Here is a 27,418-nt window from a genome sequence, read left to right on the forward strand (position 1 = left end):
AGCAGCCTTGTGTACTACAGTGTCTTCTTCCTTTCTCCACAAAGAAAGGCAAGGAGGAAGCGGGGAGAAGGCCACCTAACTCTTCCAGCCTCTTCCTCTATAATGTGGCTGGGCCTTTGCCCTTTGAGAGTAGTATTTGGTCCCTGGGCTTTTGTGGCCACAGCAGTTATATCCTATGGCCCAGGCATCTGTTAAGGCCTTGGTTATTTCTGGCAGTCTGATTTGGTCTCTGGTTCCTTGGTACTTATAGGCATCTCTTCTTCCCTCCTGTCACTCTCATTTCCAGCAGGCTGAAGTCAAGTTTTAATACATTCTTGCTCCCTGAGAAATGCTTGATGGTGCACTAAGAAACTTGTCTAGATTGGGTTGTAGGCTTTGGGGAGAAGGCAGGATAGGAGACTTGACCAGGAATTTCTTCTAAGAGTTTTCACATGTTGTGTCCTGGAGAGATGGGAGATACAGTCGTCAAAATTCAGATTCCAAAGACTTAAGCAGTTTCTCCGTTCTGAAAATACTGATTTTGGAAAGTTATCCTAGCAGCAGAGCTTTTCTTTTGCTCTAAAAGGTGGTATTTTTCCTAATGCTTCAATTTGGAATGTTCATCTGCTGAAAGAAGCTGTGTGGCTCACTCTCTATACCTTTCTATTCCACCCTTTCTTCTCCCTATGTTAGCATTCTCCCAATGTGTGTGGGTGAAGTGTAGTTGCTTAGAGAGCGAGGCAGGAGCCTCTGTCCCTAAGCCATAGCCTTTCTTTACCAGTTGTGCTGACTTGTCAGGCGGCAAGAAGAGTCAAGTTGCTCAGCCTCCGTCCCAGTTTCCTGCTTCAAATTGGTGGCACTCATTGTTGAATACCAATGAAGTGTGCAGGAGGACAGGATTGGCTTGACTACCTGGAGCAGGAACCTTTAAAGGGATGAAAATATACTCTAAAAGGAGTGGGAGTTGTCAGCCTCCCTTGGAAACAAAGGAAGGGCTTTGAGGGGGTGGGCCAACAGCACGTGGTTAAAGCAGCTCAGAATTAGAGGTTCGTTTTTTAAAACTGCTGTTTCACTTCACCTGTTTGAGCAGGGGTAAAATCAACATCTAAAATTACTCCCTCCCCCCTTTTTTTCCTTTCTGTTCAATTTTTTTGTTGGGCTTTTCTGTTTATTTTCTGTGAAGGCAAGTGTGATTTCATTTTCCATTCCTGAAGCATAGGAAAGAATATAAACTCCATGAGGGCAAAGGTTTTGTTTTAATCACTGTTGTGTCACCAACACTTTGAAAATTTACCAGCATATGAAAAGTACCTGCCATATTTGTTGAATGAATTTCTCATCTTTGCCTTCCTATCCTTGAGCTTAGGCACATTTCTGTTTCTGGTGCTGTGAGAAGCCAGCTTCGGTTGCTGGGGCAGTAATTAGAACCCATATGGGAGAAAATCCCAGCAGTGAATTTTGGTAGAAAAGCTGCAAGGCAGCTAGGTTCTGTATGGATTTACCCTTGTTCCCCTCCTACCAACTAGAACTTACAGGCCATGTGCCCAAAAAAACATTGAGTCAGGCCTCACGTCGGCTATGGGAAATGGAAGTTCTAAGGAATAGGGAGAGAAAAAATCCAGGGAAGTATTTCCTTGGTGCTCCACAGAGTTAGTTCTAGAATGACTAGATGTTGTACTTTTACTAAAGTCAACAATGGACTCTCATCCCCAACCTTTGCTACAAGACAAGTAGATCAACAATAAAGAAGGTTATGGATAGATTTCTGGGTAGGCTTATAGGTCTTGAAGAAAGAACCAACTACTACTCTTTAACTATCTGTAGGTCAGATAGGTGAAAGAAATGGGCAATTTTAGGATAGCAGTGGATTAATATTAGACCTTTTCCTGGTTTATATCTGCTTCCACATGTACTCTGCATCCAGAAGACCATGGAACTTGTGCTTGTCTCTAATGTGACCAACGTTAATGACTGAGGTTTCCCATGGCCTAGTGTGAATAAAAACCTTGGCAAAAAATTATTCAGTATCTCTCCTTCTCTGCAGCTCCTTTCTAATAGGAGTATCAATCTCCCATGCTTGTGAATTCAGATAGGAGTGGTGGGGTTTTCTTTGCACCGAGCCCCATTACTTCCATGGTAAGATGAGATACTACTGAACCAGAGAAAAGAATCTCTTCTGGTCTCTTTCCAATTCCCCTAAAAGTTGAATTGAGAAACACCTGGACTTACTTAATAACATTGGCTGACTTGGAAGGGGAAGAAGCTCCATGGGGTTATGTCAAAATACCGAGATGTTGGAAGCACGTTGGCCTTCAGCCAATGGAGTGACATTATTACATGCAATGGATGTAACACATTGGCCAGTTGGAAAGGAACCTATGAAGTACTGGCAGTATAGAATGGTATGGTACCATGTTATGGGCCAGTGAGAAGAAAACTATTGTGTCCCATGGACCAATGGGAAGAAAGTTTCCTAAAGGATAACAGGAAGTGTAGTGCATATATTCAGGCTAGGAAATCAATAGGGTATTGGAGTGCTAACTTCTTAGCTCAAAACATCAACTCTTTAGGTACCTTGTGCCTCAGCCCCCCACCCCAGTAAAAGTCTTTGGTGTCCGAGGTGGGTAAACTGAAGCTTTCTCAGATATGGGACCCCACTGAAGGAAGGCTGGCACCAGGATGGTGCCATGGGGGGTCTGAAAGACACGCCCACTTCCTCACCCCTGCCGAAACTGCAATTCCCCTCCCTGCCGCAGGGGGCACTGCAGGCCCTGGGGAGGTTGGGGCGGAGCGCTGCGAGGGGCCCGGAGCTGCCGCCCCGCTCCGGAGCGCGGGGGGCGCTGTGCGGGGCCCGGGCTGCGGCTCCGCTCCCGGCCACGGGGGGCGCTGCGCGGCGCCGGTGGTTGGTGGTGGCTGTTGGGGGGGGTGGGGGGGAGCCGCGGCCGCGGGTGGTGCGGAGGGAGGCCTTGCGGGCGGATCGGGCGCTCGGCGGCAGAGGTGGTGGGAGGCGGCGGGCGGGAACGCGGGTCTGGCCGGCCCTGGCGATGGCGGACGCGGCGGCCTCCCCGGTGGGCAAGCGGCTGCTGCTTCTGTTCGCGGACACGGCGGCCTCGTCTTCGGCCTCGGTCCCCGCGGCGGCGGCGGCGGGCGGAGATTCGGGGCCTGCGCTGCGCACTCGGGCCTGGCGGGCCGGCACGGTGCGGGCCATGAGCGGGGCGGTGCCCCAGGACCTGGCGGTGAGTGGCGGCCGAGGCGGGCACTCGAGGCCGGGGCTACAGGGCCTGCGGGCGGCCTCCCCGGGGGCCTTTGTGAGGGGGGGGTGGGGTGTGGGTGACCCAGTTCCGCACCCCCAGATCTCCTTAGCGCCCCCCGCCGGCTCCTCAGCACACGGAGCTTCGACCGGCATGGCTTCCGCGTCGGGGTGCGCGCCCCAGTTTACCCCGGGGGGCGGCCAGGGAGCCGGGAGCTGCCGCCTCCACCTGGCAGGCCCCGCCTCCTAGGCGACCCCTTTCTCAGCGTCCAACCCCCTCCCCCGCAACACGCCTTCCGAGCCGAAGCTCCCGAACCCTGGGCTCCCGGGGCTCTCAGAGTTCCGCCGGTGCTGCTGCTGCTGCCTCCTGGAAGATGCGGACTTGTAGTCCCTAGCCTCTCCTGGGAGACCTGCGCCCTGTTCCCTTCTTCCCGGAGCCCCGAGTGGGGCGGGAATGTGGGCAGTTGTGGGAGGCACGGAGGCTGCATTCGGAGCTGCTCGGGGCATTTTTATCTGGCAGTTACTTCCTCCTTGTCTGAACCCGGCTCGGCCTGGCGGTCTCCAGAAAGGCCAGCTCTCAAGACTCTTCGGGCTCCTCTCTGCGCTTCTGGGTGACAGGAGCTGCCGTTGTGGCTGTTTTTGATAAGTTTGAGATCTATCTTAGCAGCTAAATGGGGCTGTTGGGTGGTGCTTTTTTGCTTCTAGCTGGGCTACTCCCCCAAACCTTGGGAGAGGTTTTGTTTTGAAACTTTGTGTTGAGGCTTGGCCGCTTTTGAATACTTGCATTGGTGTGTTTTGTGATTAAAGTTGTTCAGTAATAGAACTTAACTAGCACCCAGGACCATGATGTGTTGTTTTTGTTAATGTGGCGGCAAAATATTGCCTTTGAGCTTTGGCAAGCCTCCTAAGTTCCTCATTCTGATAGCGGCCCTAGTTTCTCTGTTGAGATAAGACTATGAAAAATGGGATTCTTTTGGAATGTGATAGAGCCGTAGGCAGAAGGAACTTTTTTTTTTTTTTTGATGAATTTGCTTCTGCAGATACTGTATTCGCTGTAAACGGGAACGCATCTTGTAAGATTTGATATTAAAAATGCAGGTTTCTGACACTCGTCTACTTTTTGATCATTGGTGTTAGGCTTATTATTGTTCTGATATGTAAGCTTTATGGGTTGTTTAGCTTGTGGCTGGCTTATGCTTCTGCTACTAGAGTTCATTTACTTTGCTTTGATCTTTATGCTCTGTAAGAAAAGGCTGCTTGGACATTTATGAGGCTTCAATGGGGGGAATTTGTAAAAAAGATACCAGGAATATAATGGAGTGAGGTTGATGATTAAGAAAGGGGACTTGGATTTAAATTCTTTTGCTCTTTCTTTGGAAGATTGCTTTTTAGATTGGCTTGGGGGAGAGTTCTCTCTCTGAGATCCAGTAATTTACTCTAGCCCCTTGAATGCAGAACATACTTAAGATCCACCATTATATGCATATTTTGACCGAAGGCCTAGTCCTAGCTTTTCAGTCGGAATTTTACATTCTAGTTGTTTCCTGCATCAGATGAATTGCTAATGAGCTTTGCACCTGAAATAGCTACCCATTCACTTTGTTGTTTGCTGGGCTCTCTAAGGGCCGAGGTTTCTGAAGCTCAGTGAGTTGCTGGACATCTATTAAGCTAAGTACTGAATAATTTTATCACTGGGCCCATGGAATTGTTTTCTCAAACCAAGTAAAAAGTTGCAGTGATTCTTGGAAGACTAAGTGTACGTTCTAACTGTGTTGAGGTCTTGCATGGAGCTGTATGCATCTAGAAGCAAAGGCAGTTCTGGGTTTTAAGAATACACTTACGCTTGTCGTGTACATATAATCAAGGGACATAGATGAGAAAACAGCCACAACAAAACTCAGAGCTTTAAAAATTTTTTTTACCAGCTTGCAGAATTGCTCAAGAATTGCTATTGCGATGATGAGGTTCTTTTAATGACTGTAACTAGTATAGGATCAGAACTGGCTATTGTTTTCCTTTTTCATTAAAGAGATTTCTTTTGAACCCTAGGCATGTGGGCCTTTCCAATTTGCACCACACACGGTGGTAAACACAACCGTCTTCCAATCAAAAGTGCTCTTCCTGTACTCAAGGGTGGAGTTTGCAAGCAGCTGGCTTGTGATTGGGCAGATTTTCATTCACTTAAGTTTAAGATGTTTTCAGGCATGCTTGATTTTGAGTAAGGCATAGCAGGGCGCCCCCTGTTAAGGATGAGTAATTGAGGATTGAATGAATGAGTTTTTGAAGCGTTTAAAAACATTTCACAATTTTAGATTCCATTAATATCCTCTTTGTAAATACTTTTTGATCCAGAAATCTTTCAAAATGTAGTCCTGATCCATTAATGAACCCTTAAAAAATACCAAAAGCCATGTGCTACCTTAAGATGAAATATGAAATAAGAAAACTTAGGAGGAGCCTGTTGATATAGAGTTTTGTTGATAAGGGTTTGATAGGTGAACATCTTCCTCACCAAACCTATGCTGACAAGTAACAATTGAGATTTTTAGATTATGTAGAAAAGCAGCCCCCTGCCCCCCCCCCATGGATTAGTAGCTTTATTTGTGTTTCAAAACAGGCCAGTTTTGGGTTTTTTAATTTTTTTTAAGTCTCATTGCGGAATGAATTTAATGGATTTTTATGTCTTTATCTCTAATTCTTTTCTAATTCAGTGTCCTCTTTGTGTCTTTGAATCATTATTGGTCTGTGTAAGTGGCAGAGACCTTAGGACTGTTAGATTTATAGATACGGTAGATAAACACACAAACCAAAAAAACCCGTGGATTTTCTTTGTTGTTGTTATAAAAGCAAAACTTAAATTTTGCAGAATGTCAAAAAAAATTTTGACATAGGAAATCCAACAATCTCCATCCTTCACCAGCTTCCACTTGCCAAAGAAAGCTTTATGCATCTTTTTAATACTGGTACAAAAAAATGTAAAAACATGTATACAAAAGTTTTCTTTTTTAAGCAAGTAGTATCATACTGCACAGTATCTGCAACCTGCTCTTTTTTTCTGTTTTCTGTTTAACATTCGACCATGGGCATCAATACCTAAAGATCTTACTCATCTTTTTAGGTAACTACATTATATTCCATAGCATGGATGTACCATAATTTATTAAGTCGTTTCCCCTTATGATGGGCATTCAAGTTATTTAAAAATTTTTGGTTACTTGTAACAAATGCTGCAGCTAATATACTTGTACTTGTATCTTTGTAATCATGGTTTCATTTCTGTAGTTTAGCCATCCAGGAGCGGGATTGTTGGGTTAAGGAAGTACATGTATGTATTATTTTATTAGGTAATGCCAGGTTATTTTCTTATGAGATTATAGTATTTCATACTCCTACCAGCAGTGTATGCAGGTGGTGCTTGTTTCCCTTTACCCTTGCTGTCACCGGTGTCGTCAGTCTTTGTCATTTTTGGCGATCTGATGGGTAAAAAATACTATCTAGCATTTCCATGACTACTAATCTTTTTCTGTTTATTGGCCTTTTATGTTTTTTATGGGTTATTTATGCCAATCTTTTGCCTATTTGAAAAAAGCAGGAGCTCTCTTATTCTGTACAAGTTCTGTGCAGTTAGGCATATTAACCCCTTTACCTGTCAAGTGTATATTTTCTGTAATTTGTCCTTTTTTAAATATTTTAATTTGTTACTGTATTATTTAAGTTTTGTGGGGGGTAACTAGGTTTACTTATTTTTAGAGGAGGTACTGGGGATTGACTTCAGGACCTCGTGCATGCTAGGCGTGTGCTCTACCACTGAGCTATACCCTTCCCCCTCTTGTTTGTCTTTTAACTTTGTATTTGGGTGCTTTGCTACACAGAAAAACAAAGTGTTTATATCATCAGATCCCTTAAACTATTCTTAATTGGTTCTGGGTTTACTTGCTTGGGAAGAGACCTTGAGCCTATATAAATATTCTTCAAATTTTCTGTCTAATTTTTTTTTTTTAAACTTTAGATCTCTGATCCATCTGGAATACTTTTATAAATGGTGTGTGTGAAGGATCTAACTTTTCCTACTGAGTAGTGACTATTTGTGGCAGCACTAATTTTATTGAATAAGCCATTCTTGCTGTATGGTAGAATTAAATGATGCTTTTAGTATCACTGATTTATTTTAAATGTGTACCTTAGCAATCTCAGCTGTTAAGAACTTGCAAGAGGAGTGAAAACATATCTGCCTTGTTTTTGTGTGTGTGTGTGTGTGTGTGTGTGTGTGTTTAATCCCTTAATCTTAATCCTTATTTGGGGGAAAGGTGGGCTCTAAAATATCTAAAATACTTCTTTCCTTTGATTTGAGATAATATGATAAATTTCCCAGAAGAGTGAAAGCATATCTGCCTTTTTTTTTTTTTTTTTAAAAAGTCCTCCTCCAACCTTTTCTTTTTGTCTCAGGTTAGCTTTAAAATACCTCTCTACTTTGTTTCTAGATAATGTAATAATAATAGTCAGGTCCAGGATGGTACCATGTTTCTTATGTACAATCCAACATTATTTATTCTTAACCTGTATTCAGACATAGAACCTCAGCCCTAATTGAAGTGGGAGTTTATGGCTTTTAATGATTATCCTTACTTTTTTTCCTATAATTCCAAAAATTAAATAAAAATCTGAATAATACTGTGATATCATATGCTCTGTTTATCAAAGTAAGTAGAATGTGTTATTGTGGATCAGTGTACAGTTTAGAGAACTTTAAATAAAAATAAGGTGGTACAAAAGAATACATAATGTTTATGTGTGAGGCCCTCTAAGTGCCTCTTCATCCTAACTCTCCTCTTAGAACAGGAGGTCTGTTTTTGAAACATTGAGCCACTGTTGAGTTTTTCAGGCACTCAGGTGCTTTATGTAAGTTTGTCTTATGTGTGTGCGTAATTTTAAACGCCTCTATCTTATTTTCTTTGAATTCTCTTTATTTCAAGGATGTGTAATATGTCCACCAGTGATCACTATACACTGGTTGTTTTGTCCAGCATCCTCTCCCTTTACTGCACAATCAGATCTTTCCTGTTAATTTTGCGTTTTCTTCTAAGAGTTGCTTTACTTACTCTCCACCTGCCAAGGGTTCATTCCCTCCTTGAGTACTCACTTGCCTGGTTCTATTCTCCACTTTATTCAGGTTTGGATTTAGTTTCCCCTCCACCCGCCTAAATGGTGGGTAAGTAACATGGCGCTTTCTCTTAGTGATTTTCTCCACAACAGCTGGAGTGGGTTTCTGTAGGCTTTGCTTCCACGAGGCCTGGGGAACATAACACCTGTTGCGGCTTCTCAGTTTTCCACTGCCTTTGACAGGTGGGTGGTTTTTAAGCCCTCCCCACCTCACTACTCCTACTGCCAAAGTGTCTTTTACCCTAGTTCTGTAAATGGGTAATACCCGCCTGATTGTTTAGTAGTGACTCATACAGTGACTTCTCTCAGTTTTGCAAGGGCAGAAGCTCCAGGGTTTTTTTTGTGTCTTCAGGGGTAATCAGGCCCTAGGGGACTGATTATCACTAACCAAACTCTGGAGACTGATTTATAAATCCATATGAAAGGTTATTTTACAATGGGAAATAAACCTAACCAGAGATCTGCAGAGAGCCCCCTCCTGGTCTACTCAAGAGGCCAAATTACAGATAAGAAGGAGCCTTAGCATGCAAAGAATCAGACAAGGAAAATAGGGTGTTGCCAAAAGGATATTTGCAGCAAGCAGTCCGATTTGGTGATCCTCCACTGTCCTAGTACTTTCTGGTTCCCATTGCTTTGTTCCCCCTTTACTCTTTGCTTTTGATTTTGTCATCCATCAAAATCCTATAAACGGCGGGGAGGGAAACGTGTACATTCTAGGTTCTATCACCTCTATAAAGCCTTTCTAAATCCCCAGTGTGTTTTTTTCTTTGCTCCTTTATCACTTTGTGGATACCTCTTTTGGAATATTTATCACAGTTTTTCTTGGTATAGATACATAACAAGATAGGTAGCTTATCTCCTCTGCTAGATTGAAAGTTCAAGAACAGAGAACATATGCATTTTTCTATTGTCTTAAAAGGCCTCTTCCCACCCTATCTTAACAAGTACAATATTTAGAAGCCAGTATTTGATTAACTTTCCCTTCTGATTTATAATGGATTTTTAACTCTGTGGCCCCATGTTATAAGTATTTATACTTGATCTTTAAGGTTATTTATTTCATGTATTTTTATTGATATTGACTCCCTACTAATATTTTGTCTTTACATTATTGGAATTATATTTGGGACCCCGATCCAAGATACATTTCCCATTGGTCCTTCCGATTTATATCTGGGTTGTTAGATTTAGAAGCATGAGGTTTTTTTTTTTATAATTCTCAATACGTACCTGTTATATAAACTGTAGAAATTATTTTAATAAAAATAAGTTAAAAAAATAGCCCCTGAAGTGTCACAACTCATTAGAAACTGCTGTCAGTGTTTTGATATATATTCTTCTAATCTTTTTTTAGAATTGTTAAAAGTTGAATTCATACTGTATTTTCAATGTTCAATTCAGCTGTATTTTTTTCAACTTATTGTGGCAATTATTTTCTTGTATTATCAAAAACTTTTGTATTATAGGTGATTTTAATTTCCTTTGTGCTTTTCTGTATTTTCAACAGGTAACATGTATTGCTTTTATAACTGAAAGGAAAACAATAAATGCTCTCTAAGAAAATATTATAATTTTTATTGACTGGATAATTTATTTAACTGTTCCCCTTTCACTGGATATTGAAACTGTTTCAGATTTTAGGCTTTATCAATAATGCTGTGATGAACATTTTTGTGACTAAGACTTTCCAGTGTTTAGGGTGATTTCCTAGGGTTCATTGCCAGGAGTGGTATTATGGAAACATTCTTAATTTAAGATTCTTAAAATATGTATACATGTACTTAAGATTCTTGATACATGGCAGATTTTTTTTTTCTTTTTTAAATCAAACCAGTGTATATTCTGACCAGTAGTATGAACTTGCTTAAGGAATGTATGTTTATCTGGAGTCCAAGGTCTGCTAGGAGTTTTATGTTTTTACTTCATTTAATCCTAGCACAACCCTTTGAGGTACTTTCCCTATTAATAGGCAAAGGAAGTGAGGCTCAAAGAGGCTAAAGTAACTTGCTCCCTGCTACACAGCTAACTAATGGGGATGTTGGGATGCAAATCCAGATCTTTGCAGCTCCACTGCCCCTAAGAACATGTGTATGTGTGTGTGTTTTTGTTTTTGTTTTTGTTTTGTTTTTTAATGGAAGTGCTGGGGATTGAACCCAGGACCTTGTGCATGCTAAACACATCCTCTACCACTAAGCTGTATTTCCCCCCACACTTGAGTTTTATTTAGGTTATTCCTATGGTACTCAAGTACTTAACATTTAATTTATTGAGGATGTTAAAAAGTAGAAAAAATGAGAATAATTGTTAGAAATCTATCTCTTTATCAAAAGAACCATAGAGAGAAAATTATTTTTTGTTCTAAAACAGCAGTGTTCTAGACATGCATCATTCCCCACCATAGCTGTCAAAATAATCCCAGTTTTGTAAAAATCATTTGTAACAGAATTCTTATTTTGTTCAGAATGTAAGTAGGAAAACTGGAAAAGAAAGTTTAGGCATCTTGGAAGTTAGTCTTCCATTTTCCTTTCCCTCTCACAATCATCATCATATCCTGTTATTTTTATCTCTCTCAAATATGCTTTTCAGTCATACAGCCTTATTGGTTTAGGCCTTTTTCATCTCTTACCTGGGTTTTCATTGCTTTATAGTTGATCTCCCTGTCTCCAGTTTCTTCTCTCTATAAATTCTCTTCCAACCTGATCCCAAAGTTAATTCTTTCCTTACAAAAGTTAATTATATAAATAATATCTGAATACCTATTTTAAGGGAAAAAAAAGAGGGAACATTTACTGATAAGGCTAAAATACTATTACGTCTTCTGTCCCAATCTTTCTCCTGTCCCTCCACCCCCTAAAAAATAATCTGCAGCTTGCTTTTTTCGATACAATATATCTTAGAGGTCTTTCATGTTAGTCTATTAGACAAATCTCATTTTTAAAACTTCTTTATGTTATTCCATAATATGAATAAAGTGTGTGTAGCCATTCACCTAATTATAGAATATTTTGTAATTTCTGTTTTGGTAGGTGTCGTGTTGTGTGTGTCTCTCCCCTTCCCCCACCATTTAAAACTATCAGTGGCTCCCCATGGCATATAGCAGACAACATAACTCACATGTGTCCAGGAACCAGGCTTGCGAGAAATAGCTGGGTGACAGACTAAAGGGTGTAGGGGAGACTGAGTACTGGAGAGTTGCCTAAAGATTTTCAAATTCACATTAAAAACAAACAACCAAGAAAAAACTACTCTGCTAACCAAACAAGAATCTTTGCCACCACGTTTCAATTTATCATCCATAACATGCCAACAGAGCACTTTACAGCTTACTTATTAGCTATTGCATCCTCCTCCTCCTCCAACAATCTGCTGTTATGTTCTCTGCCTTTGCACCTTCAGGAAAGTTTTTCTCCCTTCTTTACCAGAAAAATGCAGCTTGTCCTTTGAGATCCAGCTTGTATACCACTACCTCTTCTGTGAAACCATTCTAGTTTCCCAAGGCAGATGCCTACTCTAGCATGTTCAGTCTTTATTATTGCCTTTATTACATAGCGCTGTAATAATTTATGTACCTCTCAGTTGGCTCATTTAAGATATGATTCGCACATACACATACACATGTATATGTTTATGAGGCATTCTATTTTTGTTGAGTGTGTGAATAAATTATTTCATTAATTGTAGTAAGAATGGCCTTAGGGAAAACCAGAATCCAAACTGATGATTATATGATTATGTGATAAACCTGAAGGCCTGTAGTCCTCAGATTACTACCATCTGATATTATCAAACTTCAGTTAACTTATTTGATTCTTTAAAGAATTTATTTGATTTTAATGTCAATAAAGTGAGTGTAAATCACATATAGGCCATAAAAGGGATTTTGAAATGAAAGCAAGAGTTTTTCCACTAACTCTCCTTAACTAACAAAGTATTTTACACTTCTGGGTTCTACCTTGGGTTACACCTTGGGTTCTAGCTGTACAGTGTTTTTGGGCTTTTTTGTTTTTTCAGTTTTATTAGGTAGAATTATTACAGTTTGACTGCACATATACATTAAATTGCATGTAAATACATATATACAATATACTGCACATTTTTTTTAGTTTACATATGTATACTGATCATTGTTTCTAAGAACAGATTAGAGCTTTAGCTTTTTAAACTTACATAGGTATCAAAAGAATATAGTCAACCACAAAATAAGAGTCAACAGAATGTAGTTTGTATTTGTTTATAAAAATAAATTTGTGTTTGTTACTTTTACAAATAGTAGAAATTTTAAAAAGACTGTTGAAAAAATGAACTCAAACTGAGTCCCATTCAGATTATCAGCCTGTCTTGGCCATCTCTGACTCAGTCCAGCCACTGTCACTGATTTTTGTTAGTTTATACCCCTTCTTCCTGTCCTGTGACTACCACTACCATTTTAAGAGTTCATGTTCCATATGTTGATCTGATATGATTCTTCACCTTATATGTTCTAACTCCTTCCATCTTTAGCTAGGAGGTGAAGTACAGTGCTAGGGTCAGAAATAAGCCTTAATGCTGGTAGAACATGTTTACATATATTCACATTCCATATTGCTTTCAAAACAAATTCATATCGTTAGCCTAGAGCTGTCGCCTGATCCCAGAATGTATAGCACTGTGGTTGTTGTCAAGTTCAACACTTTATTCCTTTGCTTAGGCAGGTTAAGAGATAATTGCCCTTAAATTAGGAGAAATTTGGCTTTCAAATATTTCAACTTTTCCATGATGTTTTCCGATGTGTGATGATAGGGTTCCTGAATATTAACTTTTTAAATGTTCAAGTTCCTACATACAAAGAGTTAAAATCATTACAGCTTTAGTACAATGACTTCTTTTAGTGTTGTGTGTTGGTATGACTTAGAATTTTGTGAGTCACGTCGTTTTTAAAATGGTTGGCAGATTAGAACTGTAACATGGCACCTAGATGTCAGGCACCATGGAGCCTCATTCTCTGGTTTTCTAAGTGTTACCCTGTAGAAGACTGTGTCACTCAAGGTTAGGCTCAGCCTGGGTGATCATTCCACACTCCTTTTGATGGCTTGCAAGGTTTTGTCTGTCCTTCAGCCATTGCCTCCTCCTAACATCATTTATGACACCACTGTTCTAGTTTCTGGACCAAAATCCAAGTCATTTTTGAATTTTCCTTACCCTTATATCCAGCCAGTCATCATGCTTGATGATAGGACTCATTGATTCTCATGAGCACTAGTCACTTCCTTTCCTAGTCTCACTGCTCCTACTCTAGGTCTGGTAAGAACACACCCTATTCCCCACCCTACCCCCAACTCTAATCCATCTATATCCACAGCTAGCTAGCTTTAGCTAACTGAGTTTTCCTAAAACCAACTATTCTATTCATATCTTGACCTCATATCTTTTTTTTTTTTTTTTTGCACTTTGTTTGTTTGTTTGGGGGGGTAATTAGGTTTATATTTGTTTTATTTTTTATCGGAGATACTGGGGATTGAACCAAGGATCTTGTGCATGCTAAGCATGCACTTTACCACTGAGCTATACACTCCCGCCATGACCTCATATCTTTTAATAGCAGTTGCACATATGCACACTCACACCCATATATACACATCTCCCATCAGCAGCTGGAAGAAGTCCAGATTTTATCCCAATATTCAGGGTCTTCCACACTGACTTAGTCTTTCTAGTCTCATCTCCCACTTCCTTCCCACAGTGTGCTATATATAGCTCCTGGCCATCCTAGAACTTGAGGGACATTTTTTTTTTTTGTCCTCAACCTTTATCAGTCCCTTTGCACACCTAAAAGGTGATCTCTCCTGCCTCTGAACATTCCCTATACTTTATTTTATCTGTGTTTATCTTACGACATTATTGCCCAATTAGTGCTTTGCAATTGATCAAAGTGCTTTTGAAGCCATTACTTTATTTAATTTTCATAACCAGTCTGTGAGGTAAGACAGGTGTATCTTATCACAAGGGAGGAAACCAAGACTTGAGGAAGAAAGAGTGACTTGCCCAAGTTTTGCAGTTAAAAGTGAGTGGGTCTAAGATTCAAATCCAAGCCTCCTGCGACATAACCCCCAAGCTTTGTTCATTACTACCTTTCTTGGTGCCAGAGTCTGTACTTAAATGTAAGTTTTTTTAATACATCTGTTTCCAGTTATCTACAAATTACTTGAAGTTATATTTTATGCCCCTTGAACATGTGTGTATATATGAGTGAGCTGATTCATATATTTAATGCAATTTAGTGTTCTTTCTCTGTAAAAATCATGCTTCCCCTTTCTGAGCCTTATTTTCCCATCTTTTTTTTTTAAAGCAACTGTGAAGCTTAGTTGGTATATTCTAAATAATAAAACTAGAGCTTTGTATAATGAATTTAATTTCTGGGATAAGTTTTTAGCAGTGTACTTCAATTCACAAGTATTTATTGCCTTGAGGAGATTAAGCCTAATGCTAGGCTACTGAGCAATGGTTCCTCTATAAGTATCCTGAATTTTCATATAGTTCTAACTATAATTTTTAGGTTGACTGAATGAGAACTAATATACTGACAAAAGCTCTTAGGAATTCAGTAACAATTTTAATGGATTTGAATTTTATTCATTATATCATCTATATATATTTAAAAAATAAGAGTGATACATGTACCAGACCTCTAGTATTCAGTCTATAGGAAATGCTTGGTACCCCTAGTACTTACAAATCTTCCTGATAAATCTGCAGTTCCTAGTTGGAAGTGAATGCTTTGGGAATTCTGACATTGTCCTACGTCACTCATTATTGCCTTAGGAAGCGTCACATGAGAAACCTCTTGGAAAGCCAAGTAGTTGGAAAAGTGTTGCTTCCCTGAGTAATTGCTTTATGTATTCCTTTAGACAGTGAGGACTATGGCAACTGACCTTCTCTCCATTTTCAGACTGGCATTTAGGAAGCTCAGAGCCAAATCAATTGATCAGTCAATCATATATTATATATCACTCAGTCATACAGCTGCGTAGATCCTTATTGCCTGCTTAAGTTTTCCCTCTTTTTATACTTTGATATGACTTCCTGTTGCAGTTTGCTTAGCCCTGATTTTTTAACTTATATTTTATCATTTTATTGCATGTTTCCCAAAGCCAACTAGAACTCTTTGAAAATGAAATGGAATATAAATACTCTAGCTTTTCTTTTGTGACCAGCTATGTCTTAGGCACTGGACATACCTGTTCTAAATATTGATACCTATATACATATGACTTGCTTTTTATGCTGTGTTAAGCACTCTCAGATGTCAGAATTTACGTGGAAAAGTCAAACCTAAGCATACAATTTATCAGAAAAATGTAGTTTCATTTAATATGAACTGCTTTCAGAAACTCCTTACAGAATCTACTTAAGTGTATCTCAAAAAGTGGAGTGTCTCTTCTGGGATGAAGCAAAGCATTGTGACGACAGCATGCCTCTGCTAGCAGATATGAGATCACTTCTGGCAGTGGTACTTTAAAACCCACATGTGAGACTGGGAGGACAATTTTTTTTTTTTAGTGTTTATCCTTTTGAATTTTGTACCATGAGTGTATATAACTTATTCAGAATTAAAGAGGCTCACAGTTATTTTCAGTAGAAGTGTAAAAAATTTCCTATCTATTAGACTTTAAACCCTTTGAAACCAAGAAATGTGCTAGATTTCTCTCTGTATTCCTGAACCTAGCACACTATAAGAATACACAGTTAAGTCCCCAGCTAGTGTGCTTAGATGTGAATTGGAAACTCAGAATTGCAAAATAGGATCACGGTGAAAAATTACTAACTGTGGATAACTCATGCCCCCCTTAACTCTGTATCCCCTTTTCAGAGTGAGAATGAGACCAGCTTCCTGGCTTTGAAGTAAGATTAGTTTTTATTGAAACTTATTAAAGAAATTAAAAACAAATTAGTAGGATTTTACCTAGTCAGTTTTTCGTAACAGGAGGTCTGTACTTGTTTCTATATTATAGCATGGGATTTTCCCAAATGTGAATCAAGGTTTTTTTTTTACTATGTATATATATATATATATTTTTTTTTTTTAAGTAAAGTCAGTTTACAATGTGTCAATTTCTGATGTACAGCATAATGCTTCAGTCATAAATGAGCATATACATATTCATTTTCATATTCTTTTTCACCATAAGTTACTACAAGATATTGAATATAGTTCCCTATGCTATATAATATATAGTTGTTGTTTATCTATTTTATATATATTAGTATCAAGATTGCTTATCTCTTTTTGCAGATCTTTGTAGAATTTGATGGCTGTAACTGGAAGCAACACTCCTGGGTTAAAGTTCATGCTGAAGAAGTTATTGTGCTTCTGCTGGAAGGGTCTCTAGTGTGGGCGCCCCGAAAGGACCCGGTCCTTGTCCAGGGCACTCGAGTCTCAATTGCACAGTGGCCAGCACTGGTGAGTGACTTCTATTGGCTATGAACAGATTTGGGCTTTACTCCTATACTATATGGTATTTACCTATAGCTGAACTCTTGAGAATTCCCAGAACTCCAGTACTCTGTCCTTAACACACATTTACTCTGAAGTTACCAAAGCAAAAATTAGAGAGATCTTGAAAAGAGATTTCCAATCAAGATGGCAGAGTAGTAGGACCATGAGCTCACCTCTCCTTGTGACTACAACAAAACCACAACTGACTGCTAAACAACTATTGAAAATAAAAAAGACTGGAACCTACCAAAAAAGATCTGCTTCAACTGGAAACAGTGGGACGGTAGAAGGGACATGCTTGTGATATAATCGGGCCCCATTACCCCCCTGGTTGGGCGAACCACAAGTTGAGGAATAATTAAGTCACAGAGGCTCTCCCACAGGAGTGAGTTCTGAGCCCCATGTTAGGATACCCAGCCTGGGGTTCTGGCATTGGGAAGAGGAAGAGACCCCAGACATCTGGTTTTGAAGACCAGTGGGGCTTAACTCCAGGAGCCCCACAGGACTGGGGGAAACAGACTTCATTCTCTTGGCAAGCATACATGGAATCTCACATGTGCCACGTCCAAGGGCAGAGGCAGTGATTTCAAAGGAACCTGGGCCAGACCTGCCTGGTTTTGGAGGGTCTCCTGGGGAGATAAGGAACCATTGTGGCATGCCCAGGGGACATAAAAGCTGGTGGGGGACATTCCAGGAGTGTTCATCTACATGAGTTTTCCTGGAGGCTGACATCTTGATTGGATCATTAGCACCAACACCTAGCCCCACTCAACAACCTGTAGGCTTAAGGGCTAGGAAGCCTCAGGCCAGACAACATATCTATAAGCAGACTTTCTGAGCCACAGATGCCCCTGGACACAACCCTACCCACCAGAGGTCCAGGACCAGTCTTCACCCAGCAGTGGGCAGACACTGACTCCTCCTGCCAGGAATCCTGCATAAGCCTCTAGTCCAGCCTCATCCACCAGGGCACAGATACCAGAAATAAGGAAACAACAATCCCAAAGCCTCTGGAAGGACTCTATAAACACAGGCCAGACTCTATACTGGGACCACCTGGACCCTGGTCCTTGAGTGACAAGAGAGGAGTGTACTGCTGGGACACATAGGGCGTCTCCCACAGAGGGCCACTTCTCCAAGGTCAAGAAACGTAACTAACCTACCTAAAAATACAAATAGAAAGATAGACACTATGAGGCGGCAGAGGAATATCTTCCTAACCAAGGCACAAGATAAAATCCCAGAAAAAGAAATAAGTGATGAGGAGATAGGCAATTTATCTGAGAAAGAGTTTAAAGTAATGATGGCGAAGATGTTCAAAGAACTCAAGAGGAGTATAGATGCACAGAGTGAAGTTTTTAGCAGAGTTGGAAAATATAAAGAATACCCAAACAGAGTTGAAGAATAAAATCACTGAAATGGGTAACAGACTAGAAGGAACCAAGAATAGACTAAATGAGACAGAAGAATGGATCAGGGAGCTAGAAGACAGATTAGTGAAAATCACTACTGCAGAACAGAAAAAGGAAAAAAGAATGAAAAGAAATGAGGATAGTTTAAGAGAACTCGGGGACAACATGAAACACACTAATATTCACATTATAGGAGTCCCAGAAAGAGAAGAGAGAGAAAAGACCTGAGACAATTTTTGAAGAGATAATAACCGAAAAACTTCCCCAACTTGGAAAAGGAAACAGCCACCCAAGTCCAGAGGCACAGAGAGTTCCACACAGGATCAACCCAAAGACGAACACACCAAGGCACATAGTAATCAAACTGACAAAAGTTAAGGATGAGGAGAAAATACTAAAATTAGCAAGAGAAAAGCAACAAATAACATACAAGGGAACTCCCATAAGGTTATCAGCTGATTTTTCAGCAGGAACTCTACAGACCAGAAGGGAGTGGCACAATATACTTAAAGTGATGAAAGGGAAAAACTTAGAACCAAGAATATTCTATCCAGCAAAGCTGTAGTTCAGATATGATGGAAAAATCAAAAGTTTCACAGATAAACAAAAGAATTCAGCATCACCAAACTAGCTTTACAACAGATGTTAAAAGAACTTCTCTAGTCATCAAACCATAAAAAAAGAGAACAAAAAGAAGCAAGAGAAAAAAAAGACCTACAAAAGATTGCTTTGGCAATTCGGGGTCTTTTATGGTCCCATATAAATTTTGGAATTGTTCTAGTTCTGTGAAAAATGTCGTGAGTATTTTGACGGGGCTGCATTGGCTCTGTAGATTGCTTTGGGTAATACGGCCATTTTGATAATGTTGATTCTTCCAATCCAAGAGCACAAGATATCTTTCCATTTCTTTATATCATCTTCAATTTCTTTCATCAGTGTTTTACAGTTTTCAAAGTATAGGTAACCTCCTTGGTTAAGTTTATTGCTAGGTATTTTGTTGTTTTTGGTGCAATGGAAATGTTTATGCCAGTTATAAAATTCTAGTTTTTGAAGTGAAAAAAAAAAGTGAATGAAGGGCTGCAAATGGCAGAATATCCTTCTTTTTTATGGGTGAGTTGTATTCTAGTGTGTGTGTATATATATACATACATATATATATACACATATGCCACATCTTTACCCATTTATCTGCTGATGTGCCTTTAGGATGCTCCCATATCTTGGCAATTATAAATAATGTTGCTGTTAAAAAATAATAAAATAAATCATCAAAACATGTAAAAAAATTGGAGAGATCTTTTCTCCTTCGTATTCTGAAACTTTTTACATTAGATAATGATACTTTGTTTTTAAATAATTTATTCACCTTTCTTTTCTCATAGTAAGGTTATGAAACAATCTTTGTAATCCTTAAAGCTTTTTTCTCATAGAAACTATTTTTTCCAGCTTTATTGATACAAAATTGACATGTAACATTGTGTATATGTACAGCATGATGACTTTATATATACACGTACTGAAATGATTATCACAGTAAGGTTAGTTAACACATTCATTGGCTCGCATAGTTACCTTATTGTGTATGTGGTAAAAACTTTTAAGATTTGCTGTCTTAGCAACTTTCAAGTATACAATACAGCATTATTAACTATAGTCACCATGCTGTACATTAGATCCCCAGAATTTACTCATCTTGTAACTTCAGTTTATACCCTTTGACCACTTTCACCTATTTCCCTCACTCCCCCTACCCCTGGCAACCACCAGTATATTTGTGTCTGTGAGTTCAGTTGTTTTAGATTTCACATGTAAGTGAAATCATTCCATATTTGTCTTTTTCTGTCTGACTTATTTCAGTTAGCATAATGCCCTCAAGATTTAGCCATGTTGTTGTAAATGGCAGGATTTCCTGTTTTTTAATGGCTGAATAATATTTCATTTGTGTATGGTATTTGTGTGTGTGTGTGTGTGTACCCATTTTCTTTATCTGTTCATCTATCACCAGACGCTTAGGTTGTTTCCATGTCTTGCACGGAGGATATAGCTCAAGTGGTAGAGCACATCTGTAGCATGCATGAGGTTCTGGGTTCAATCCCAGTACCTCCTCTGAGAAGGCTATTATAAATAATGCTGCAGTGAACATGGGGGTACAGTCATCTTTTCAAGACAATGATTTCATTTCCTTCAGATATATACTCAAAAGTGGAATTGCCAGATCTTATGGTAGTCATATATACATATATATACTATTTTCTAGAGTGACTCTACCAATTTACATTTCTGCTGATGGTACACAGGGGTTCCCCCTTCTCTGCATCCTTGTCAGCACCTATTATCTTCATCTTTGCTGATAACAATTCTAACAAGTGTGAGATAATTACTCATTGTGATTTTGATTTGCATTTCCCTGCTAATTAGTGCAGTTGAGCCCCTTTTCATGTACCTCTTGGCCATTCATATGTCTTTGGGAAAAATGTCTAATCAGGTGATTTGTCCATTTTTAAACTTTATTTATTTATTTATTTATTTATTTATTTATTTATTTATTTATTTATTTATTTATTTATTGGTCAGGGGCAGATTAGGTTTATTTATTTATTTATTCTTAGATTAGGGACTGGGGATTGAACCCAGTACCTCATGCATGCTATGGATGTGCCCTACCACTTGAGCTATAGCCTCCCTGCAATTTGTCCATTTTTAAATCAGATTATTTGGAGGGGGGGTTGTTTTTCTGTTTTTGTTTTTTTGTACTTGAGTTGTATGAGGGTTTTTTTTTTAAGTATTAACCCATTATCAGATAAGTGATTTGTAAATATTTTCTCCCATTCTTTACATTGTCTTTTCATTTGTTGATCATTTCTTTTGCTGTGCAGAAGCTTTTAAGTTTTATGTAGTCCTACTTGTTTATTTTTGCTTTTGTTGCTGATGTTTAAAAGGTTTTTTAATTAGTAAGTTTTGAAGTCAGACTAAATAATGCAATAAAATTTAATTCTGAGAGTGTCCATTTTTTCTATCTGTCTTTTTATCAAAATATAGGCATAAAGAGTTAGATTTTTTTCTAAAAAATCTAATTCTCCCCATGGTTAATCAAATTAAGCAATATTGAAAACAATTTTTTTAACCTATTATACATGTCATCACTTACTGAACTGTCTTTTCTCATTTGTTTTTAAGGCCACCTTCCAGTTGAACTTAAATGGATCTAGTCCCCTGGGTGACTTTGTAGGCAATTTATTTATGAAACAGTCATGTGAATTCACCCACACATATTTATACCACTGAGTATTTTAGAAATCTCACAAAGGTATCAGGAGTTCTAGAGATGATAATGCTGTAACTCTTTATTCCGGGAATTTATTGTAATTTAGCCCTCTTGAAGCCTGGCAAGATTAGTCATATCCCTAGAGAGAATGAGGAATTTCTTGTTCTTCTTGTCCGTTTTATCTGTAAATAAGAGTATTGGGCTGACTTTCTGCTCTAGTTTGCTTTCTATGATTATTTGAGGGGCAGATGCTGGGTTGAGAATGTTTCCAAGGACTTAATTTTAGCTTATTTTTATTTACTGAGGGAAGGATACTAATAATGGCTGTTTTCTCTGAAGTTACATATTCAGTTGAATTGTTATTTATTTTCTTTTCCAAGTTCTAATCAATTTCTTGTCATTGTACTTCACAGACTTTTACTCCCCTAGTAGATAAACTCGGTTTGGGTTCTGTGGTTCCAGTTGAGTACCTTCTGGATCGAGAGCTTCGTTTCCTGTCAGATGCTAATGGGTTGCATCTGTTTCAGGTACTTAACACTTACTCTAGTCCTATATTTGTTTCTCTCCTTGCTAATTTCTCTGTTGATTATGACTATTTCCCCTTTTCTTATAGCACTGAAGCAAGTACCTCCTCCAGATAATTGCCTGTGCGTTTTCAAGTTTCTCTGCTCCTTTGAGAAGTACATTTGGTAGCTGAGGCTTCTTTCCTCCTCTACACACCCTCCCCCCACCCCCAAAACCACTTAAGACCACAGCTGTAAGGATTTCCTCAGAAAGGGTTGTTTACCAGAGGTGGCTGCTTTTATAACTTGAGTCTGAGAGAGCCTACACTTAGGCCAGTGGCAGGGAGGCTGAGAATTGGCTGGTTCTGAACAACATTAAATATTGAAGAGCTTAGTTATATTTTTCATTACCAAAAAAAGGGATAAGTTAATAGTTTAAACAAACTACCATTTGAGTTAGTTTCAGAATTTATGGATGGTAATATTTGTTTCTCACTTGTGAGAGTTACTGTCTAAAGGTTAAAGATTAGGAGACTTCTAAGACTCTCCTTCTAACTTCCAAGAGTTTTGTTATCTTACTGAGGCAGCCAAGAACAGTACTTCCTAAACTGTGTTCTGTGAAATATTAATGATGATTTTTTTGTTGTTGATAAATCCTCCTCATTAGGCCTCACTCCTTCGCATCAGCTTTGCTTTATTCATTTTTGTAATCCTAGTGCTCGTATGAGTAGGCATTCAGTGAATGTTGGATAAGTATCAAAATAAGCAAAAACCTTTACATGGAATAAAATGTTTTGTTGTCAGATAAGTATGAGAAACACTGACCTAAACAGTTTTTTTCCTGCATATCTTCTCAGAACCTTTAATATACTGTTGCTCGTAGAAAGATACAGTGTACAGGGTCAGTGTTGACCCTTGAACAACAGGGGTTTGAACTACACAGGTCCACTTACGTGAATTTTTTTTCAATAAACGTGGTACCTATAAGTTAATATGAGTTTCTTTTACACATCTTTTCATTTTTGATGTCTCGTGTTAGTATAATATATTGGTACATTAGTATATAACATATTAGTATATATGTATATTAGTTACAAAAACATTACAGTGTTATGTATTATATAAGGCAGCCTTGATGCAGTGTATTGACAGATGATTCATTTTGTAAACAGACATCATAAACTGAGGGTACCAATACAGTACAGTACTGTAAGTGTATTTTATCTTCCTTATGATTTTATTAATATTTTCTTTTCTCTAGCTTACTTTATTGTAAGAATACAGATATAATACATGTGACATACAAAATAAGTGTTAATCAGCTATTTATGTTATCAGTAAGGCTTCTGGTCAACAGTAGGCTATTAGGAGTTAAGTTTTGAGGGAGTCAAAAGCTATAAGCAGATTTTTGAGTGCATAAGGCGGGAGGAGCAGTTGGTACCCCAATACCCCTGTGTTGTTTGAGGGGGATATACTATTTCCTAAACCTAATTGATCCTAGCATCCTTAACTTTTGCAGAACATCTCATAAGACTAGGCTTCTATGAACATTCTTTGGCAAATGCTGATAGAGAGCTCCTCAGGGGTGTGATTTTTCTCATCTGGTTACGTATTATTGGTATTCATTTTAATATTCATTTACTCTTTTATCTTTACCAGACGGGCACAGATAGCCAAAATCAGATTCTTTTGGAACACGCTGCACTGAGAGAAACAGTTAATGCTTTGATCAGTGACCAAAAGCTACAAGAGATATTCAGCCGAGGTAAGAACAGGTGGTCTTCTGTCCCTGAATTCTGAATCAAGTGTATGGGCAGTGTTGAAAGTGATAGAATGGTAGGGACGCTATGCAACTCTAAACATGTATGCTTGTCTTCTTTTTGTGGGTAGTGTCAAGAGTATCTCCAATTAGTTGGATCTCTAAAAAAAATAGATTGGAAAAAAAGGATCTCACTCAGACCACTGTTTCCTTTTTATATTACATTTTATAATATGCAAATGTATCTTTTTTTTCATGTCTTAAATATTTATTAAGGACTAACTTGTACTAGACACAGTTTTAAGGTACTGGGGATGTAACCATGAGCTAGAAAGTCTCTACCCTTATTAAACGTACTATCTGTAAGGTTCCTAAGGACTCAAGACTGTTAACACTAACAGATCACAAGTTAGAGTATAAAGTATATTCATAAAGGAAGTTGTCCACAGACTCATTCACATTAACAGCATATTAATTTTTAAGAATTAAAAAAATTATTAGCTTTTGTTATCTTTTTCCAGTTCAGATACAGATTTTGCTTAAGATTCTACACAAAGGGCAGACTTTTGCTTCATTTATCCTTCCTTTTTGTCATACTCCACTCTTCTTCCTTTCTGACCCCCATGATAATCATGATTTTCAGTGAAATAGGGTCCTTGGTTCTCTTTTGTCAAACTAAATCTAAATAGTAAAGGTAGGAAAACTGGCCTATTTGGGGAAGGAGAGTATCAGGATAAAGTAATGTTTAATAATCAAGGAAAGGTATGGAGGAGGAAAGAATGTGAGGAAAAATTGATAGCAGAAAGAAGAAAATTGAGTGGACAGAATGAGACTTGGAGATGTATATGAATGTATATGGAAAAATTCAGGAAGCTTAATTGTAGCTCTGAAAGATAAAGTAAGCAATGGTTTAGCTGTATAGTCTCAAGTGTATAAAATATGCAAGAGAGAGAGAAACTGTCCTTCTTGGAGGACCAGCTGAAATTGCAGTGTAACATTACCTGCTGATAAAGTAATATCTTTGAAACCCTGTGTTCCTAGGAAGACAAGTGCTGTATTTGTTCAGACTATTATTAGTGCAGAGGCTGGAAACCTCATAAATTGAACTCTCCACCTCCTGTATGGAAAGTCAGATAACAGAGTGTAAATGGTTATGTGTCATTCCTGTGGTAACTAACAAAATAGTGTGTTCAACTTACTGGCCTCCCACTTTTTTTATGTGTATGTCAGATACACAAGTACATTTTCATACTACCTATAGTTTTTGATTTATAAATTTCCTTTCTGTATTACTTCTAGAATTAGAAGATTGAGATAAGGTGGAATTAGAGGCCTGGGAGATTCTAAGAAATCTCCAAATAAACAATTTACAAAAGTCACTGGGAAAAACTATTTATGTTTTGTTTTTAAGTTGCTGTATGTGGTAACTCTGAAATTACTTATTTATTCAGCTCCATATGAGAGGATTGAACATGCCACACATTTACACTATATAGTTTTCCTTCTGTTTTTAGAAACAATAGTGAAATACAGTTTAGCCAAAAATACTCAATCCTGACTGATTTCTCCTAGGTCCGTACAGTGTTCAAGGTCACAGGGTCAAAGTCTATCAGCCAGAGGGAGAAGAAAGTTGGCTCTGTGGTGTTGTAAGCCATCAAGACTCCATCACCCGTCTTATGGAGGTATCTGTAACTGAGGTGAGGCTTTGTGTTATTTTGTCTGAGGTCCACCCATCCCCTTAAAGAGGGTGATGCAGAGAAAGGGAGCACTTCATTGCATGTATGAAGACTTGGGTTTCATCTCTGGCTTTATCATTTAATGATTATATGACCTTGAGAAAAGTTGTTCAACTTTCTTAACCTTAGAGTTCTCATCTGTAAATTATTATTTTTTATTTATTTTTAAAAATTTTTATTAATACTGTTTTGTTAATGGAGGAACTGAGAATTGAAAGCAGCACTTTGTGCATGCTAAGCATGCACTCTACCACTGAGCTATACCCACCACCTCCCTCATCTGTAAATTAGAGGTAGCCACTCCCTGACCTGACAGCATCTGTTTTGGAAACTGAGATAATGTATTTGAAAGTGCTTTGAAATCTATAAAACAGTTTACAAATGTGAAGTGGAATTATTATATAGTTATATTCATAAAGGCTAGTGTTTAAAAATCTATAATCAATTAGCTTTTGCTTCTGTAATACTAATGCCACTCTGACTTAGATGCTGAAAAAAATGAATTGTTTCTAATGAAATAAATAGGAAAGCATAGCATCTAGAGCTACCTGGTGAATTGTCTAGGAAGAACAAGAGTGTTTTGAGGCAAACAACTATGTATTTATGATATCTTGAATTGGTTTCAGACTAGCCCTTAGCAGTCACATGTAAGCATAAATGATTTTAGTTATTTCTTTCTTGAATTTTTTAATTATTCAATTATTCAATTAATTTCAATTTTAAAACTTCAAATGAGGCACATATATGTAAAACAGAGGTTGAAACCCCTAACTTCCCCTCGGCAAATATTACTTCCCCAGTGGTAACCACCATTAACAGCTTGGTGTATATTCTATATGCTTCCAAGTATCTTCTGTGTGTTTGTATAATATTTATATATTGTCTATTTTTGTGATAACTATATAAATCACAGTTTATTTACAAATGAGATCATACAATAATATAATTCTATAATTTACCTTTTTAAATTTTAAATTGTCAACCTCTTTGTAAATATATGTAGAAATCTGCCTCATCCTTTTAAAATAGATGGATACTATTTACTGAATGGATGTATTATAACTAATTTAATCTGAAATTGATGGACATTTAAATTATTGTCAGTATTTTCACTAATACAAATAATGCTGCAGTAAGTTTCTTTGAGCATATATCATTTTACAGTTTCACATTGTTTATTGGAATTAATTCCTAAGTATGTAACTACTGGGTCAGAGGATACATACATTAAATCTGACAATGTCCGTCAAATTGGCCCCTCCCAAAAGCTTTTATTTTTTTATTGTAGAGTGGTGCTTTTAATGATTATTAGTTCTGAAAGTTTTTGTTTTTCTTTATGAATTACAGAGTAAGAAGATTTTAGAGATGCAGAATTTGAAATCAGCATCCCTATAAGAGACACTTGAGAATTGAACTCAATTATTTTATCCATTTGTTTTAACAAGTATTTTGAGGGCTTACCATATTTTATACCTTGTTTCAGTTGTTGTTATCCTGGCAGTGAATGAAATAGTAGCCACCCCTGCTCTCATGGAGCTTTCATTCTAGTAGGGGAATAGAAACAAATAGAGATAATTACATTTATTAGAAAAATACATAATTATTTATGAACAAGGCATTAAATCTCCCCCCCCTTTTTTTTTTATATTTCCTCCTATCTCTTATCCTGCTCCTACCATAGAGTGGTGAGATCAAGTCCGTAGATCCCAGACTGATCCATGTGATGCTGATGGATAATTCAACGCCTCAGAACGAGGTATAGTTATGGACTGAGTCCAGAGCAGGCTCATGAGCTTGCATTATCTTCTTATATACATTCCTTATATGTGTGTTATCCATGGATACCCTTTGGGTTTCAGCTCTGGCCACTGTACATTTTTT

General features: G+C 38.2%; 1 protein-coding gene across 1 annotated transcript in view; it reads left to right on the forward strand.

Moving 5' to 3' along the window:
* The first annotated feature begins 2,919 nt into the window (after positions 1–2,919).
* KDM3B (lysine demethylase 3B) overlaps positions 2,920–27,418 on the forward strand; it is a 59,484-nt gene continuing 34,985 nt past the window's right edge. The window contains 6 exon segments of the mRNA XM_032476833.1: positions 2,920–3,215; positions 16,659–16,826; positions 21,953–22,066; positions 23,702–23,807; positions 25,374–25,498; positions 27,219–27,293. Coding sequence (XP_032332724.1) covers positions 3,024–3,215; positions 16,659–16,826; positions 21,953–22,066; positions 23,702–23,807; positions 25,374–25,498; positions 27,219–27,293 — 780 coding nt within the window. The 5' untranslated portion in view covers positions 2,920–3,023.

The sequence above is a fragment of the Camelus ferus genome, chromosome 3 (assembly GCF_009834535.1).
Source record: "Camelus ferus isolate YT-003-E chromosome 3, BCGSAC_Cfer_1.0, whole genome shotgun sequence".
In the NCBI taxonomy this organism is placed as follows: domain Eukaryota; kingdom Metazoa; phylum Chordata; class Mammalia; order Artiodactyla; family Camelidae; genus Camelus; species Camelus ferus.